Source organism: Leptonychotes weddellii, chromosome 2 (assembly GCF_054177405.1).
Source record: "Leptonychotes weddellii isolate Sample4059 chromosome 2, ASM5417740v2, whole genome shotgun sequence".
NCBI lineage: Eukaryota > Metazoa > Chordata > Mammalia > Carnivora > Phocidae > Leptonychotes > Leptonychotes weddellii.
In genome coordinates, this window is record NC_138370.1 from 133560089 (window position 1) to 133581450 (window position 21362).

Sequence of the window (21362 nt, forward strand, 5' to 3'; positions counted from 1 at the left end):
AATAAAATTATACCAGCTTACTTATGGGAAACTTCGTAAGACATTGTATAGCATAGTCCGATAGAGAGAAAAGCAAGATGTATATAATATGATCCTGTTTTTGTTTTTGTTTTTTTTTAAAGATTTTATTTATTTGAGACAGAGAGAATGAGAGACAGAGAGCATGAGAGGGAGGAGGGTCAGAGGGAGAAGCAGACTCCCTGCCAAGCAGGGAGCCCGATGCGGGACTCGATCCTGGGACTCCAGGATCATGACCTGAGCCGAAGGCAGTCGCTTAACCAACTGAGCCACCCAGGCGCCCCATGATCCTGTTTTTGTAAATATACACAGAGACGTATTTAAATCAATATTCATGTAAAATTCTCCAAAGGACATCTGAGTGCATAGAAAACTGAAGAATATACACTACACACATGCGCACATGTATATACACATACATACACACAGGTATGCATATAAATATTTATCCTATCTGCATAAAACCATGTATATATACACACACATGAAGCAATACCTAAAAGAATGGTCATGGCAATGTTAGTTGAATTTATCTCCAGGGGCAGAAACTCAAGTAAACTTCACTTTCATCTTCGTATGTATTTTTGTAATATTTTTATTATTAGCTTACTTACTATCTATGTAACCAAGAAAAAAAAAAAAGACATTTCATTGTAGAGGAAAAAGGCAAGTGTCTTGGTTTCAATTTATTCCACAGTCTGAAATCAGCCATGGATTGCTCATTTACTCCTAGATATTATATGAGCATTCTGTGATCACTGATATTTGATAATCAGGTATACTTGATCATTAAGAACTAGAAAACAGATGTTTCTCCAAAGACAACATACAGATGGCCAAAAGACACAGGAAAAGATGTCCAACACCATTTACCATCTGGAAAAGACAAATCAAAACCGCAATGAGATATCACCTCACATCTATTACAATGGCTAAAATCAACACAAGAAACAAGTGTTGGCAAGGATGTGGAGAAATAGGAACACTTGTGCACTATCAACGAGAATACAAACTGGTGCAGCCACCATAGAAAACCATACGGAGGCTCCTCAAAAAATTAAAACTAGAGGGGCGCCTGGGTGGCTCAGTCGGTTAAGCGTCTGCCTTCGTCTCAGGTCATGATCCCAGGGTCCTGGGATCGAGCCCCGCATCGGGCTCCCTGCTTGGCGGGGAGCCTGCTTCTCCCTCTCCCACTCCCCCTGCTTGTGTTCCCGCTCTCGCTGTGTCTGTCTCTGTCAAATAAATAAATAAAATCTTAAAAAAAAAAAATTAAAACTAGAACTACCCTACAATCCAATGATCACACTACTGAGGATTTACTCAAAGAATACAAAAACACTAATTCAAAGGTATACATGCACCCCATGTTGATAGCATTATTTACAAAAGCCAAGATACAGAAGCAGCCCAAGTGTCCACTGATTGATGAATGGATAAAGAAAAAGTGATATATCAAAAAAAAATGAAATTTTACCATTTGCAACAAAATGGATAGAGCTAGAAAGTATTATGCTAAGTGAAGTAAGCCAGTCAGAGAAAGACAAATACTATCTGATTTCACTCATATGTAGAATTTAAGAAACAAAACAAATGAGCAAAGGGAAAAGAGAGAAAGAAATCAAGAAACAAACTCTTAACTATAGAGAACAAACGGATGGTTATGGGGGGGTTGGAGATAGGCAAAATAGGAAATGGGGATTAAGGATGGCACTTGTGATGAGCACCTGGAATTGCTGAATCACTATATTGTACACCTGAACCTAATAAAACACTATGTAAAAAATAAGTAGTTTCACATGTTTTCTGTACTGATTTGAACTTTTAAAAGTAAACATCTGTACTTAATTAAAACAAACCTGAATAATGTCCTCTCCCCAGATGTCCATGCCCTAATCCTCAGAACCTGTGAATATTTTACCTTTCATGGCAAAAAACAAACAAACAAAAACACTTTTTTTTTTGGCAAATGTGATTAATTTAAGGATTTTGAGATGAGATGATCCTGAATCATCCAGGTGGGTCCAATCTAACCCTAAGGGTCCTTATGAAAGGGAGGCAAGAGGGTTGACGTCAGAGAGATGTAAGGACAGAAGTAGAGGTAGAGTGATGTGCTTTGAAGTTGGAAGAAGAGGACACATTGCCATAGAATGCCAGTGGCTTTTGGAAGATGGAAAAGACAAGGCAACAGATTCTCCCCTGACATCTTCAAAAGGAAAGAAGCCTGTCAGGACCCTGATTTTAGACTTCTGGCCTCTGTACCTGTAAGAGAACACACTTGTAGGGTTTTAAGCCACCATGTTTGTGGTAATTCAGTATAGTAGCAGTGGAAAACTAATGTAAAAGTTCAATTATTAACAGCAACAGAATATTATAAATAATACTCAATTCAGAACAAGAGTTACAGAATAAGTGATAATGATCATTCTACTCACCAACTGCAGTTTCTCTCCCTCCTTGTTCTAACATTAGGTTCTTAACAATGATTCCTACTTCTTGATGAAAATTCCTTTAAAGTCAGGCTAACTTCACACCCGATTCTCCTTTGGAAGCACCAGGATAGAGGGCGGTAAAAGAAGACTTTAAAAGAGAGCTATTTAGTCTTGTCAATTCTCAGACAGGAAGATATTTTTACCTGCCTTCTTTAGCATAATGAGAAGAGCAAGAACACCTGAATCAAAGGGAAACACTTGTTTTCAAATTCCTACTACCCCTTCCCATCCACCTGCCAGGCATGGGAACTTGGACAAACTAAGCTACTTAATTTATATTCCTAGGTTCCTTATTTTTAAAATGGGAATTGTATCATCTAAATAGATTGCTATGAGAATAAAATAACATTTTACACAAAGTATTTAGTGTAGTATTGGCACTTGGTATTTGTTCAGTGAACAATATCTACTCTCAGGAAAAAGCTCTTTTTTCTAGCAATTATTCTCTCCTTTTTGATTATGACAAAGAAGAAAAAAATCAAGTCAAGGAGTTATGGTCTATTTTTATTAAACACCTCAAGATTTTCTTTTTCAATCGTTTCCTGAGCTGTCAGCTGCTAAGTCACTCCTGTTTCCACTCCAATCAGAGACTGAGCTGCTAAATGTTTAATGATTAATTTACATCAGAGTTACCTAGCAACCACCACTAATATAAAATTAGATTGGAGTCTCTATAAAAGACTACAATCTACTAAAAAAATTCGAAGTTGGATGAAGTCTAGTCAATGTCAGAATTTTAACACTTAAAAACACGTCTAGATAGAATATCTCAAAAAGTTAAATTGGGAGTATACAGTATTTTCTCTATCTTGGTAGTCACAGTTTTATGTTATAGTGTTTTCAACAATAAGCTAAATACTCTATCCATACGGTACAGTACAGAAGACATTAAAATAATAGCAAACTCTTATTAAGCACTAATTATGTGCTAGAAATTATTTTAATTCTGTTGTGTATATAATTTAAGTCAAATAACCTTGAAGTGTTTACACTGAAGAAATAAATCAAATTTCAAAAGCATTAGATTAATTTGGAAATAATTAGACTCTTCATTCCTAATATCCAACACAGAATTAAAAATAGGTCCTGACCTCTACTACATAGGTAAAATAAAATGGCAACCATAGTCTTCCTACGTTGGTTCCTTTTTTTAGATTTTTTTTTAACTTACTTATTTGAGAGAGAGAGACAGAGATAGGGATAGAGATAGCGAGAGAGAGCAGGAGTGGGGAGACCAGGTAGAGCTCAATCCCAGAACCCTGGGATCATGACCTGAGCTGAAGGCAGAAATTTAACTGACTGAGCCACCCAGGCGTCCCTCTACGTTGGTTCTTATCAACTCTGGATCTTCAACAATTTGGGACCTATGATAAATGGGATTTTTAGTGAACAGCTCCTACTGGTGTTCAAGATACTGCCTGTGGATAAAAATAAGGTATTTCAACATTTTAGAAAATATCATCTGATTCTCACAAGGAGCAGCCACTGGTAAGTTTCAATCAAGTAATATAACTCATCATAAACTCTTGAATTTTGTATTAGAATCAGTGCTAATCACAAACCGAGGGGCAAATATTGATAAATGACTGAGGACTGCTGAGTCCTAAAGACAGAGAATAGCATATGTTTCTTGCTTTACACTTATCACTCATTCTTTTTTTTTTTTTTTTATTTGCGAGAGAGAGAATGAGAGACAGACAGCATGAGAGGCAGGAGGGTCAGAGGGAGAAGCAGAATCCCTGGCGAGCAGGGAGCCCGATGCGGGACTCGATCCCGGGACTCCAGGATCATGACCTGAGCCGAAGGCAGTCGCTTAACCAACTGAGCCACCCAGGCGCCCTTATCACTCATTCTTAAAAAGAGTAACACATACCATCTGCTGCAGGGCAGTCAGTCATAATTGATGAGATCCAAGCTTGGTATTTGAACCCATTTAATATGAGCGTTAGAAAGTGCATGATAAAGTAGGAATGAGGAATTCTTAGAGCTTTGCCTTGTTAATATCCCCAATAATATTCCTTTACTCAGCAGGCTTTTGTTTTTGTTTTTTTTGAAGTTACATTGGATTAGTTATCTCTTGGTAAGTAATAGATCAGGATAGGACCAAAATACTGCCATAAAAACAGTTTCTATTAGACTCTGATACACACAAGTAAGCAGTTATCAGTTCTATTGGCACTTGAACAATCAGAATGAACACAGAAGAAAAAAAAGGAAGCTTTGTTGTAGGAATAAATGCATTTTGTTTCCAACAAATTTGAATATGATCTTCCTTCTGAGTCTTTCCTCTTATCAATGAGTTCTCTAAGAGGTCAGGGAATATGAAAGGCAACAAGTCAAGGAAAACCACAGTTAAGGAAATTTTATGTTCTGCTTTTTGGGAGATATTAATTCTCTCTATAATTCCATTAGTTGTGTGTGTGTGTGTGTGTGTGTGTGTGTGCCTTTTAACTGCAGATAGTTTTTGGCAACTATGAAATTTCAATGTTATTGAGCACTGAACTTATTTCAAGCTCTTCTAAAAACTGAGACAAGAAAAGATTTGTCACAGAAATTTGGATGCCTATGTGAAGGATTCCAAAAAGCAAATGGTTAGTGTGTAGTGATTTAGTGTACAGTGAACATAAAAGCAAATTACATAGCCCACCTTCTCTAAAAATGTTCACTTACAGGCTTTCATGAGGCAATTTTGAAATAAATTTATGAGAAAGGCCATACAGCTTGAAATCTAGCACTATGCACAGAAAGACTGATTTCTCATAATATGGAGAAAGTTGGTTTTTTTGATATCTCAATATGCCATCATTAATTGTCTTAATTATGGGCCACACTGAAGGCAAACAAAGACCAAATAATCAGTCACATTAGGACCATTTTGAATTCTAAAATTTTTCTGAAAGCATTTGAATTAAAATGAGGAACTGGGCTAGAATGCCAAATTTCAGTTAAAGAGGATATATTTAGATCTTTTATATTTTTGAGAGTACGCTTTAATCACTCCTTCCATCTCTAGGCTATAGAAAGACTACTCTGTAAAAGAAAGAGTAGCATGACGGAAAGAGAACTTGATTGACAATTAAGAGTCAGTAAGTTCTGGGGGCCTGGGTGGCTCAGTCGGTTGAGCGACTGCCTTCGGCTCAGGTCATGATCCCAGGGTCCTGGGATCGAGTCCCACATCGGGCTCCCTGCTCTGCGGGGAGCCTGCTTCTCCCTCTCCCACTCCCCCTGCTTGTGTTCCCTCTCTCGCTGTGTCTCTCTCTGTCAAATAAATAAATAAAATCTTTAAAAAAAAAAGTCAGTAAGTTCTAACTACATAATCATTGACTATTTTACTTAATCTGAGTCTCAGTTTCTTCACCTATAAAAAATGAAGGATGGATTTAGGTTGCTTTAAAATTAAATTCCACTGTTACGACCTGGAGACAGTTGTGGAGACTCCTATAATAGAGGCTCGACCAATATTTGTTGAATGAAATAAATGAATGTGGTCAGGGTCCACCTGGAGACACTTGAGTACATTGATAGCTCCGTACTTCTTGCTGTCTATGACAAGAAATAGGACTGGAAGTAAATTAATTGGTAATAATAAAAAAAAAAGCTAACACCAGTGAGAAAAGCATGAAAATAAAAGATACAATGCCCAAACTCCATGGCAAGCTTGGTGTGATTCATGCAATTGCCAGTACCAGCAGTCAAGTCCAGAGGGGTGCAGAGCCTGAAATTTAGGTGATAAAAGAACCCACAGAAACCCAGTAGGTTGAGTGTAGATTCAGAAAAAAAGTTGTCTGATGTGGCTTAGTCATCATGTTGGGATTAAAAAGAGTAACCTCATAAGAGAGAACTGGTTTAAGAGCTAAATCATATGGCAGATGCCCTTGTATTTGAGTAGGACTCAAAATTCAGATGTGATCTGAAATGAAAAATGGAGAACTGAGACAGAAGTCTTGTAAAATTACACCAGTAGTCAAGAGAACTAGAGAAAGCTGTAACTCTAGGATGCCAGGGGGCTCCCCAAATGCTGAGATAAGTTACGAGCATTATATCATTCCAAGCCCCAGTGCATGATGGCACTGAAAAACGTGTGAGAGGCAACATGCAGATTCAGTGGAATAGCATTTCTAATGTGGTCATCACTGTACTAGGCTTTTAGCATATATTTCTTTTTAATTTTCACAGAAAGTCTATGAGTTGATTACCATCCCTATTTTATATGTGAAGAGTCTCATTCACAGAATAGTAGAACAACTTCATGAGAACTTAGCTAGTTATTGGCAAAGTCAGAACATCAATTCCCAGGCTCACTCTAAACCACTATGTTATAGTCTCCAATGCTTGAGAGAACTAGGTAACATGAAGACAGGGAAAATGTGATAGGAATGGACAAAGAGCATAGGTAATATGTCTTTGCCATAGAGATGTACTTAGAAACAGCCACTTCTTTTTTCTCTGTATCACTTACTATTCTATACCGCATTGATTTCTGTTCTAATTGAAGTTGAAAAGCAATTAGCATAGAGAGAAGATAATATGTTTATAAAATATATTAATTAAATGGTACTGAGTTTCCTTCCTAGGCATTGATTCTACCTTGATCTGATTACTTGAAGGATGATAGAATGATGAAGAGATCATGGGTTCTTGGAAGTTAGGTGCTAGTCATATTTATGTTATTGGGGGCATCTGAACATTGCAATATTTTAAAGATAACTAGATTTTCATTAAATGTTGGTAAAACAAAATTGAATTAATACATACAGAGCAGACTTGGAAGTCCATATATATGGATTTAATTCAAGTATTACAAGTCAGTTATTGTGAGAAATTCCTCTATAAAGATGTGAGAATTCCTGTATGAGTTATAGCAGTTTTGGGGTGGAGTCTTTTGGGTTTTCCACATGAAGTATCATATCATCTGCGAAGAATTCAGTAAAGTAGCAGGATATAAAATCAATGCACAAAAATCAATCGAACTTCTATACACCAACGAGACAGAAAAAAGAGAAATTAAGGAGTCAATTCCATTTACAACTGCACCCAAAACCATAAGATACCTAGGAATAAATCTAACCAAAGAGGCAAAGACCTGTACTCAGAAAACTACAGAATACTCATGAAAGAAATTGAGGAAGACACAAAGAAATGGAAAAACATTCCACGCTCATGGACTGGAAAAACAAATATTGTTAAACTGTCTATGCTACCTAGAGCAATCTACACATTCAATGCAATCTCTATAAAAATACCATCAACTTTTTTCACAGAACTGAAACAAATAATCCTAAAATTAGTATGGAACCAGAAAAGACTCCAAATAGCCAAAGGAATGTTGAAAAAGAAAACCAAAGCTGGGGGTGCCTGCCTTCAGCTCCAGTCATTATCCCAGGGTCCTGGGATCGAGCCCCGCTTTGGGCTCCCTGCTCCACGGAAAACCTGCTTCTCCCTCTCCCACTCATCCCCACTTGTGTTCCCTCTCTTGCTGTGTCTCTGTCAAAAAAAATAAATAAAATATTAAAAAAAAAAAAAAAAAGAAAACCAAAGCTGGTGGCATCACAATTCTGGACTTCAAGCTCTATTACAAAGCTGTCATCATCAAGACAGTATGGTACTGGCACAAAAACAGACACATAGATCAATAGAACAGAACAGAGAACTCAGAAATGGACCCTCAACTCTATGGTCAACTAATCTTCAACAAAACATGAAATAATATTCCGATGGAAAAAACGTCTCTTCAACAAATGTTGGGAAAATTGTACAGCCACATGCAGAAGAATGAAACTGGACCATTTCCTTATACCATACATAAAAATAGACTCAAAATGGATGAAAGACCTAAATGTGAGACAGGAATCCATCAAAATCTTCGAGGAGAACACAGGCAGCAACCTCTTCGACCTCAGCCGTAGCAACTTCTTCCTAGACACATTGTCAAAGGCAAGGGGAACAAAGGCAAAAATGAACTATTGGGACTTCATCAAGATAAAAAGCTTTTGCACAGCAAATGAAACAGCCAACAAAACCAAAAGACAACTGACAGAATGGGAGAAAATATTAGCAAATGACATATCCAAAAAAGGGCTAGTATCCAAAATCCATAAAGAACTTACCAAACTCAACACCCAAAGAACAAATAATCCAATCAAGAAATGGGCAGAAGATATGAACAGACATTTCTGCAAAGAAGATAAGACAAATGGCCAAGAGACACATGAAATAAGTGTTCAACATCACTCAGCATCAGGGAAATACAAATCAAAACCACAGTGAGATATCATCTCACATCAGTCAGAATGGCTAAAATTAACAAGTCAGGAAACGACAGATGTTGGCGGGGATGCAGAGAAAGGGGAACCCTCCTCCACTGTTGGTGGGAATGCAAGCTGGTGTAGCCACTCTGGAAAACAGTATGGAGGTTCCTCAAAAAGTTGAAAATAGAGCTACCATACGACCCAGCAATTGCACTACTGGGTATTTACCCCAAAGATACAAATGTAGTGATCTGAAGGGGCACCTGCACCCCAATGTTTATAGCAGCAATGTCCACAGTAGCCAAACTATGGAAAGAGCCAAGATGTCCATCGATAGATGAATGGATAAAGAAGATGTGGTATATACATACATACATACATACATACATACATACACAGTGGAATATTACACAGCCATCAAAAAAATGAAATCTTGTCATTTGCAACAGCTTGGCTGGAACTAGAGGGTATTATGCTAAGTGAAAGAAGTCAATCAGAGAAAGACAATTATCATATGATCTTACTGATACATGGAATTTAAGAAACAAGGCAGAGGATCATAGCGGAAGAGAGGAAAAAATGAAACCAGAAGAAACCAGAAACGGAAACAAACCATAAGAAACTCTTAATCTCAGGAAACAAACTGAGGGTTGCTGGAGGGGAGGCCAGTGGGGGGATGGGGTTGCTGGGTGATGGACATTGGGGAGGGTATGTGTTGTGGTGAGTGCTGTGTGTTGTGTAAGACTAATGAATCACAGACCTGTACCCCTGAAACAAATAATACATTATATGTTAATAATAACAAAATAAGAAAATTTACATGGAAACTCACTACATTTATTCATCCTATTTATGTAGCTCTTATATTCACAATCAACTCCTTATTTACTCATCACTTTTTTTTTTTGCTGCCTCACATAAATAGTAGACAAGTGTAATATAGTAAAATTAATTTTACTAAATACTAACTTGACTTAGGATTGCCTAGGGTATGATACATTTATAAAGAGAATTAACATGACTTCTGTCTATAATGACATGCTGCACATCCTACATCTCGCCAGTCTATCAGAAGGTTTCTAGGTTTATATTTTAAAAATATCATGAGAGGGGCCTTTGGGTGGCTCAGGTGTTAAGCGTCTGCCTTTGGCTCAAGTCGTGATCCCAGGGTTCTGGGATCGAGCCCCACATCAGGCTCCTTGCTCCACGGGAAGCCTGCTTCTCCCTCTCCCACTCCCCCTGCTTGTGTTCCCTCTCTCACTGTGTCTCTCTGTCAAATAAGTAAATAAAAATCTTTAAAAAAAATAAATAAAAATATCATGAGAAAAATATGATAATCTTTATTTAGAAAGCAAAACTATGTCTTTAAGCCCATATCTGAAGCAAACAATGATTTTTTAAAAAAACAATATTAATATTTTTAGGGAAAAGATTATAAAAAATTTTATTGGTATCCTATTGCTGTTGTAACAAATTACCACAAATGTAGAGGTTTCAAACAACACTTATGTCAGAAGTCTGAAGTGGGTCTTAAGGGCTAAAGTTAATTGTGTTCATTCTGGAGGCTCTAGGGGAAAAAAAATTTTCCTTGTTCCCTCCAGCTTCATAGATGCTGCCTGCATTCCTTGACTGGTGACGCCTTCCTCTGTCTTCATGTGTTTCCCTCCAACCCCTGCTTCTCTTATCATATATCCTGCTTTCCAACATTGCTTGCTCCATAAGGACATTTATGATTACCTTCCATCTACTTGGATAATCCAGTATGATCTCCCCAACTCCAGATCTTTAATTTAATCACATCTACAAAGTCCCTTTTGTCATTTAAATAAAATCTCACAGGTTTCGGATATGGATTTATTTGGGGGGGGGCGGCATCATTATTGAGTCTGCCAGATAAAAATTAATTGTTTAAAAGTCTTTGGGCTCTATAGAAGGGTTTTGAAAAATTTTAAAGCAATTAAAAAATTTTACAGCATTCACAGGAACTGTGATACCTTACCATTTGAGAAATTCCCCAACAATAAAATGAAAATATTAAAATTTACATATATTTTCCCTTTATCACTTACTCATTTTAATGAAATATTATGTTGAATTGTAATATTTGAATGGAGTGCTTTCTAAGCCAATTGATTCAATTTTTCTAGTTTTATAAATTAATGATTAAGATACAAAAAAATTTAAGAAGGCTCTTTCATAGTATTTTGATTTTACATCTATTTAGGAAAATTCATCTGGACAACTAACTCCATAGGTCTTATACATCATGATGTTTTCCGTAAGATCTTTTTAGCAATAAACATTTTGGAAGATAACCTCACTTTCATATGTTTTCACTAGTTTGCTTCCCATATGCAGTATATATATTTTTTTAATTTTTAAAATTTTAATTTTTTTTTAGAGCGAGAATCTGCATGCGTGAGCCAGGGGTGGGGGGGAGGGAGAAAGTATCTTAAGCAGATTGTGCACATGGAGCCCAATGTGGGGCTCAATCATGACCCTGAGATCATGATCTCAGCAGAAATCAAGAGTCAGAAGCTTAACCAACCAAGCCACCCAGCTCCCCCCATATGCAATATATTTTAAAAATAAAACATTATATTCTATGTCTTTTTCAATCCTACATGTTTTTGCTACTCAATTAGAGCACCTTGTAAAAATTTCTTTGAATTAAGTTTAAGTGCACATGCTCTATAATTTTACTATTTCAAATAAAGCAAATGAACATAGTTAAGCTAACCTCTCAAACTTTATGTCTGTAATAACATTGTACTTCCCAAACCAAATCTTTTCTTAACTCTGGCAATCCAATTAATTTTTTTAATACTCCCAATTCATCTTGTTCCCTTACAATTAACATCTAAGCATACATTTACATATTACTAATCTACCAGAAATATACACAGAGCTTATCTAGGTATTGGTGCCACCTGATGTTTGGCTTATTTGATGCAAGTTTACCTTTATATTACTGTAGAATCATGCAGTATTTTTTACACTATGTATTTTAAAGAGAATGCCAGTTTATTCAATTTCATTTTGCTAACTTATTTTGATTCTTAATAAATCTTAGAATCTTCAAAGAAATTGCTGCTTCATTAGCAACGGTATTAGCAATACTATTTGCTGGTTTGTTTCTCTCCAAGTCACTCTCCTCATCTTGACTGTAATCACACTGACTTTCTATTGGGTCTGGGAACAGGCTGACCTCTTCCCCACCTGGGGGTCTTCATTGCTGCTCTTCTCTTTGCCTTGGAAGTTCTTTCCCAGGCTCCTTGCCTGACTGTCTTATCCCCAATCTTCACGTCTTCCAGAAAACCTTATGTGAGCTGGCCCTTTCACTGTTCTCTATAATACAATTGTGTTTATTTTCTTCTTGCATTTTACTGCAGTCTTTAATGATTATATGTATTGGTTCATGTGATATTGCCTTATCCCCCAAGCCTGCCAGCTTCATAGGGCCCATATCTATTTTTCCCCAGCACCTAACATAGGGACTGACCCATATTAGGCACCAAAAAACTTCTATGGTAGAATTATCATTAATACACAAACTTACTTGGGGCGCCTGGGTGGCTCAGTTGGTTAAGCGACTGCCTTCAGCTCAGGTCATGATCCTGGAGTTCCAGGATAGTCCCGCATCGGGCTCCCTGCTCGGCAGGGAGTCTGCTTCTCCCTCTGACCCTCCTCCCTCTCATGCTCTCTGTCTCTCATTCTCTCTCTCTCAAATAAATAAATAAAATCTTTAAAAAAAAAGTTTTTAACTTAAATTAGTCAAATTGTTTTTTGTAGATTTGCAAAGAAACTTGTCTTATTAATATATCAGTTAATTGCCTTCAGAAATAGTTTTATTGTCTTTTCTGTGCTCTACACTGGGATAGAGGAATCACAGCCTACAGGGAGGTCACAATTTCTACCTGCCAATTGGCAGGTTCATCTCCTGTCACTCTTATGTTCTATATTTTATGAAAACATCAAACTGTTTTGGTTTCACATTTACCATAGAGTTTCTTATCTTACACTGTCCCATCTATTACAAATGATTGTTCTTCTCACTGGAGTCTATTCATTCTTTAAGACTCAGCTCAAGAGTCATCTCCTCTAGAAAACCTTCCCTGAAGATGCCCATCCCCTACCCCATAATAGCCACTATGGGATGGGTGTGCATTCTCTGTACACTGCTAATGTGAAATATTCCACTGCTTTGTTGAACTAAAAACACTGTAACTTTGGGGACCTTGAGCCCCACTTGACTAAATTCTTTGAGGGCAGAATCTTTTTGCATAGCTTTCTACGCTAGTGTGTAGCAGTGTCTGGTATAAAATAGATGTTGAGTGATGACAGATAAGTGGGATGCCTTGAAAGCAAATGGCATCATTTAGTTGAGAATAATTTCCATAAACATATGAGCAGCTACACAAAGGTATGAGAGAGTTTAGGATTAGGACCTCTAAGAAAGTATAGTCCATCTATGTTTCTTGTTTTCTACCAATTTTTTATAAATATATAAAAATATATATATTTCTACCAATTTTTATAAATATATAAAGCTTTGGGCATATTAGCAAACTTTAACTCTTAAGTAATCACTGATTCATTTGTAAAAGATTTGTGGATTATCTATCAGGTATAAGACACTGTGAAATAGGGAAAAGTATTTGAGAGAGAAAGAAACTGTGGTGGGAGAGCAAAAGGAGAAAAGAAAGGGGCATGTGGGTGGCTCAGTCGGTTAAGCGTCTGACTCTTGGTCATGGCTCAGGTCATGATCTCAGGGTCCTGAGATCGAGCCCCGTGTCAGACTCCACACTGTGTGGAACCTGCTTAGGATTCTCTCTCTCCCTCTCCTGCTCTCTCTCTCTCTCAAAAAAAAAAAAAAAAAGGAAAGAAAGGAAGAATTTGATTGCTTTGTTATAAATATTATTCTAAAAGAGAATTTAAATAACTAATTCTGCTCTTATAGAGGGATTAATATTTAAGGGACAATATTTGCTACGTTACATGGAGGCACAGGGAAGAATAATATGAAAAACAAACTGGTTGCTGGTAGCATTCTTGAGGAATACAATCACCAAACAATTTGAATAAACTAAAATTCATATACTCTATATTTTTACCATAGATCTTCCCTTTGAATTAATAAGGTCTTGTTTGTAGACAAGAGTTTCTTGAGTTTATCATTCTAGCTGTGAACAGAATACTTTGGGAGGAGCCATTTTGACTAATTTTCTTTTTTCTTTAACCATCCAATACATGTTTCTCAAATGTCTCTGATGTGTCAGAAACTGAAAAAGGTACTGAGGCACTAGGAATCAAACTATATCTTGACATTTCTGTGATATCTTAAAAATTAAACGTATGGGTTAATTTTGGCACATGAGTTTTAAAATATGTATTTTTTTATATAATAAGAACCAAAGAATGTATATATTAAAATATGTACTCATTTGAACATTACTAGCAAAAATATATTTAGTTATTTATAAATAAATACTTGTTTGTTTTAAATGCTGAAGGAAAGTGTAATGCTTTTTCTTACAGTAAAAAAGATAAAACTAACAGATCATGTAATTGTAAATATTAATTTTCCAATAATATTCATTTTGCATGTCTTTCCATAGACAATCACACATAACTTCAGATGACTGATGTGAATGGTGAGAAAGTCTCTAAGTGGTATAACATAAGACTGGTTTAATCAAACACTCATTTCTAGTAGCTCTCCAAATTGTATGCTTCCTCTCTCCATTTCCTAAGAAAATCTATCATGAGGAAGGGTTGCTAGAATAAGTAATATGTGCTTTGTATTTCTAAAAGGAAGAAACAAAGAACTGAAGAGAAAAGCTGGGTTGTGAGAGAAGACAAGCACTTTCTGAGGTAATGTGCGTGAAATTGTATGCCTTGGAAGAAAGACAAATTGTCAGCAGGATACAAAGTAAAGATTCTTTGCTCAGAAATACTCTACCTACCTGGTTAGTTGTTTTATTGTTTTCCCCTAACACAAATCTTCCCTGTAAACCAGCTAAATGAGGGAAACTCTACTTGAAGATGCCACAATTTCAATCCCCAATCAGGCCAGAAGGAATTGGAAGTGGGGCAAGAAGAAGCAAGGTGGAGAGCAAAAGTGTGGCATTGGTAAACGCTGAGGTTTAATCTCTGGAATATCTGGGTCATCTCCCCGGAGGGGGAAAAAAAAAAAAACAACACTCGGGAGGAAAATCAAACCTCAAAAGAAAATGCAAAGGCTATATAAAAGTCACATTGGAACTAAGGTGTGATGGGAACAGAGAAAGGTATTGATTCATCTGTCCCAAATTTGGTCACAAACAGGGTATCTGTGAACCCAAACACGAAAATACAGACAGGAGGGAGAAGTTGAGATTTAGAAAAAATTAAATATAACTTTAGTGATTCAGAAAAGTTGACAAGACACTCAAAGAAAGCGGCCTCATGAAATTGTTTTTAATCACTATTTTTTTTACATGTTTTTCCTATGAGCATCTTTAAAAAGAAAAAAGAAAGAAAAAAGTCATACCATTTGATTCAGGTTAAGGCTGTTCTAAAACCATGCACCTATTTACAGGCGCCTAAAATTCTTTGCAAAAATTATTGCAAGCTTAAAAAAAATATTGCAAGCTTATCTTAGATATTTTAACTCCACATTTCTGATGTGATACAAAGAATTTTGTTGAGTTTTTATGTCTATCACTTCTATTATGCTAACATATCATTAATATTGGTATGTTTTCCCACATATTTCATCTATATTTTTATATTTTCATTTTTTCGGTATTTTTCCATGAGAAAGTACCACCTTAAAAATCAATATTTGCAAGGGAATACACACAGAGTCTATATTAAGAAAGAAAATATCAATAATAGTATTTTTTCCACATCTCAATATTAAAAAACAAACATTCATAAATATCAAATACATCACATATATAATGCAGTTTGTTGTCTTAAATTAAAAATGAAAATGGGTATTACTGAGTTGTATAACAAAAAGAACCCAACATAATTTGTTTATTCATTGTTCAATTAGAAAAATTTAAAAGATTAACAATGAATACTAAAATTGATGTTTACCTTCTAATAACACATTAGGGATATATTAGTAAGTATATTACATACAAGGATTTCTCTTATAATACAGGTGATTTAAATAACTTCTTAAGTTACTACTTAGATAAGAGCCTCATTCCAAATTGTGGGCACAATTTTTATAGCACAAACTCGTTTTTGCCATTATGCTTTGTTAGGTGTTTGGGAAAATAAAAGTTTGCAGTGATCCAGCTGCTTAAAGAAAGGCATAAAAACCTCTTAAAAGTTAAGTAGCAAAAGAACTAACAAAAAGTGTCCAGGCCCTTGAAGCATTTGCTTTCACCATGTGAAACTACTACAGTGATGAAAATTATAAGAGTTAAATACTGAACAAGACTGAATAACTCATGAAAATATAGAGGGGAAAATCTCTGGGGAGAATTATAGCTGAGTCCTTAACAGGTATTTGAGACAGGCTCAAATCATGGCTCTGTCATTATCCAGCTACTCTCTATTTTACATGAAACATTAACTTTTCCTACTGAACTTCAGTTTCTTATTCAGAATAGTGATACTCATACCTAACAGGGAGGCTATGGTGAGAATTAAATAAAATAATGTACACAAACATTTAACCCATGTGGTAAATGAGATGTAGTAAGTGCCAATAAATGGTAGCTATTTTAAATAAGTGATTTTTTAACAGCATTGGAAAAGTCTGTATTTTATGCTAGAGATAAGAAAAAGAATTTAGTGTTGCTCTAAATCAAACTTCCTACAGATCAGGGAATGTCTATAAATTGAGATCCAGAAAATTTTAATAGCTTACCTTAGCTTAAGGACCCATGCTTTTTTGTTAAGAAACCAGACCATATTCTGAACCCAGGCTTCCTGATCTCTGGTTATTTTTTTCTACTAAACCAATCTACCTTTCAAATAAGTCACTATACTTTATTTCATGGTTTATACTTTCTTTTGTATTTTTTTTAAATCATGTTAAATTCACAGAATGAATTCCCAATTATGCATTACACTTTTAATTGAAACATACTGAAGATACTTAAACAAGTGCAATCATGCTATGCTATATAAATTAAACCAGTGTGTAAACTGGCAAGTGGCTGCACCTACGTTTATAATTCTTATTTAATAAAACAATCAGATAAATATTTTAATATAATGGACATACATCTAAGGTGATCCATACATTTTAAGGATTACCAGAAACCTGTTTACATAGGATAGTCAGAAATTGAATTGTTCATCTCTGAAAATTTATGAGAGAAAGGAAATGTGTGGTAAACCATACTCCTTTTATGCAAAAGTGTATACACAAATTCTTATTTATATTGAAATGATTTAAGTAGATGATTTTGCAAAATAAGTTGGGCAGAGGATTTTAGAGTAGCTGTCCTCAAAGAAATTCTGAAGAAATACAGAAAATTGAAGAGACAGCTGTGAAATTTTTTAATATTTAAAAATTGTGAAAAAATCTAGCTTGACATTTTCTACTTCAGCTTTCATGTTTCAAAAATATGATTGAAAGTTTCCTCAAACTGTCTTTAAAAATGAGGTATTCCTTATGGTAATTTTTATAAAATGCCTTTGGAAACAGCTACTCTACATAATTCACAAAGATCTTATTATACAATCCAAATATAACTGTCAAAGTTCCAAAAGGCAAATGTTATTACTTTAAAATATCACTAATGAACAGTAACTGGTCAGTAAGAGTTTTATATTTTCATAGAAAGGTCCCTAAAGATAACAATGTATAAGAAGCATAACTTCAGTTGAGATTTCAATAGAATGTATATGCTTATGCTTTCTTTTATAACCCAGAAAATAAGCTTCTAAAACTTCACCAGATAAACTTTCTCTAATGAATCACACGATAAATAAAACAAAAATGAAATTTTCTCTTGATTGATTTCATTATTACTTTAAAATTTCAATTCATTTCTTGCTGGCCAAATTGCTCTCTATTATTGGATTATGCACACTTACAGTTTATGAGTAATGTGCTGCTTCTTAAATAAGCAGAAATGAGGCAAGCTTTGAACTATTTCTTGGCACAGCAAACTGGCTGATCTCCAGATACTTCACTTCAGAGATGTCAAAGGAAGTGGGAACCTGGGATTTATTTGTGATCCCAGGTGTTTTCTACTTTGGGGATGAACTGAATATCTAAATGTGAGAATGCAGGATTTCCCGAGTGATCTTCACTAAGGAATCCCATGAATAATTAATAGATCAGAAATATTTTTATGAAATGGTGATTCTTCCTTTGGGTAGAAAAGTCAGAAAAATGTTCCAGTTTTGATTGTTTGATTCTTCATTATTCCTGAAGAAAAAATATATGGTTGGCATATATCATATCTGACATAAAAGTTGCAAAGACAAACTTCTTGAGGCTGTAAGAGATAAATTCTGAAGAGAGCTTTAGTTCATGTAATTTTTGTATTTTCTTTTCAGTTTGTTCCTTCTGGATGAATATATTTCTCATCCTCAAAATGTTGACAGCACTTGTAGATTAGATATAATTGCTTCTATTAAACTCAAAGTTTATCAATTTCTATGCCACTATAAAAATACAATATAAAGCGTTATATAATATATATGCCTATATATTATATATATAATATTTATATAATATAATATGTAAGTATATTATTCATTTTCACTTCCTGTTTGCTTGGACCTAGAGGCATGCAGTATTGGCATACCATTCATTTCAAATTTTTTCTAAAAATTTTATATTCTTGCATTAAGAAAAATTTTAGAATAAGTATTGATATACAGAAATGTATAGTCAAAATGAATGCTGCAGAATCATGCAGGCAACATCTAATTATTCCAATGGTGGGCAGATATATGATCCTGAAAAATTCTAATTAGCCAGTCCTTAAAAATTATGTAAAAAATATATGATAATTCTTATGCTTTCATAGAGAATACTTTGTCAATGCATGCAAAACAAAGCTTAAAGTTTTTTCACAAGAAAAGAATAGGAATATACATACTGTAAGGGACACATTCATACTGCACTTCAAGGTATTTATAGGTTCCTGGACACGGGTCTGGAAAAACATCAGGACCTGCCACCACTGCACACTGCGTTCTGTTATTGCACCTGCAGTCAAAAGAAAAGGAGAAATAAGAAATTTATGGGAAGTTAAATCATTATTAACACCAGTATTAATTTGGTTCTTGTTACAAAGATTTTACATAAGGTTTTGGTCAATTTAGAATTTTAGACTTATGAAGGAAATATCTGTAGTACACTTAAAAAAACTGGAAATAAAAATCAATTCACCTGGTTTACTCCTACTAACAAATTTAATATTTTGAGTTAGAAGTTAAATACTGCTTAAGCAACACTAACTGGTCCTTAGGATATTGCCAATGTGAACACAGGTAAGGACTGTTTGGTAGGAATCACTCACTACATTAAAAAAAAAAATTGAGAAAATATGACCAGAGTTTTATTAGAAATTATAAAATAAATTTGCTGATTATCATGACATCTATTTTAAAGGCAGTGAAAATTGATATATATATCAATTATATATATATAATTGATGTGGAAAAGCTTTTAGCCAAACCTAAAAAAAAATCAATAAAAATTTAATATTTGAATATTAAAATATATCTAAATTTAATTTATATAAATTGACATATTACTAACACCATAAGTTAAACCATTTTTAAGTATTGATGATCATGTTCCTGTGTTCAGTCAAATAATTACACTAACCTCACAGATTGCTGTTCATAAATGCCAATATCCTATAATTTAAAATAACTTTAAATCTCCAAAGAGAATAATCAAAAGCCACTACTGAGATAGAAATATAAACTATGCATCTTTTGTGGCAATTGGGCTAAACAAATCTGGGCTACGCAGACTTAATCATGGGTAAATATACATATAATGAAATTGATTCTTATGTTGAAAAAGACACCCAAGTTCAGAATGGCTTTGCTAAGGTAAATTTTACTTAGAAATTGTCTAGATTTGATAATTTATTGATAGGTAGATACTTCTATAAAAAAAAACAATGTTTTTTTCCAACTCTAATATTGTCACTAAGGGTATAGGATGAGACGTTCTATAGTTATCCTCTGTTTTATGTTGTTTATTCATCTCAGAAATATAGTACCTTACAGCTAGAATTTTCCATTATGCCTTCTTGACGAGATGCTTCATCCTCTGATATGACCTTATACTCCTGTTTCCTTCCTTGATACTGGAAGGATAAGGAGCATCAACGGCAGACCTCAGTTTGATTTACTGTGAAAATGCTTTGTGTTTACTGGAGGCTACCATTTGTTGGCCTTAATGAAGATTTTATTTAGTCCCTACATTAAAATTGATTCATTAGTGAATGTTGTAAGCTGAAAAATATATTCTGCGCGATCAGTGGAAGATTAATAAAAGTCAATATTCCATACTTATCCGGCAATTTAGCATAACAGTTAATGCTGAGGATCAACATGTCCCTAAAGTTCTCTTGTGTGGATTTAATGTCTGAGGGTGGTTATTAGACACCTGTATAATAACATTAGTGTAAATATGGCTGTTCTCACACATATGCTGTAAGTAGGCACCTTGCCATGTTAGTGTACTCAGACTTTCAAAAAATAGCAGCACTTCTCTTTTACAAAGAAAACTTCTTGAAGGAGATGTCTCAAGTTAAAATACATGTTTCTTTGCAGTTAAGGTATACGATTTTCACATCATGCCTTGAAAAAAAAAAACCTCATAAATCAATCTCAGGTGTTTATAAAATGAGCATATATAAAAACTTATAGTTATTTCTGTAATTTGTCAAAGAAAGTTATCAGGAATACATTTGAAGTAGAAATAATTAATAAAAGAAGTATACACCATGAAATTTAGTAAAATGTAAATATTCTGTAAAAGTAATATTTGTGATCTGCAGTCATTAAGTCATGGCAAATTTGAAATATATATATTACATATATATATATGTATTGCTTTCTTTCTTCATCTACTGTTGTTTTACACCCTATTATCAACATTTTATTCTAATTACTACAGTTCAATAATAAAATTCATTTAGAAGTTGTGTGTATTCTTGTAATATTCTGATATAGAAGGGCAACTAACACATCTTTTATTATTTAAACAATCAATGTTTTATATCAACAGACAGATTTCTAGTAATTGGGCGCGAAGGTTAAAATTTACAATTATGTAAGTGTTAGTTGCACAGAAAGTGGTCTTGAATCAGAGATTTCAAATGGTTATTGTCTGTACAGACTAAAAAATATAATATGAACACTATAATAATCCACCTATGCACTTACCTATTTAGACATGTGCACCAACCAGTTTCCATATTACACATTATTTAAGTTATAAAAATACTAATTATTTTTGTATATATAAGAAAATTAAGTGATCATTTGCTGTAAACATTAGACACCTTTGTGAGTCTCAAATATCTTACTCAATGTTAACCAGAAATAAGTCAAATAAGCCTTTCAACTAATGAGATAGTGTATGTGAAGAGGTATATAAACCAAAACATGCTATACC

At 34.5% G+C, this 21362-nt stretch overlaps 1 protein-coding gene across 1 annotated transcript in view; it reads right to left on the reverse strand.

Moving 5' to 3' along the window:
• Nucleotides 1-21362, reverse strand: part of ADGRL3 (adhesion G protein-coupled receptor L3) — a 777343-nt gene that overhangs the window by 297936 nt on the left and 458045 nt on the right. Inside the window, exon 6 of the mRNA XM_081813155.1 lies at nt 18820-18929. Coding sequence (XP_081669281.1) covers nt 18820-18929 — 110 coding nt within the window. The remainder of the gene's footprint in view (nt 1-18819; nt 18930-21362) is intronic.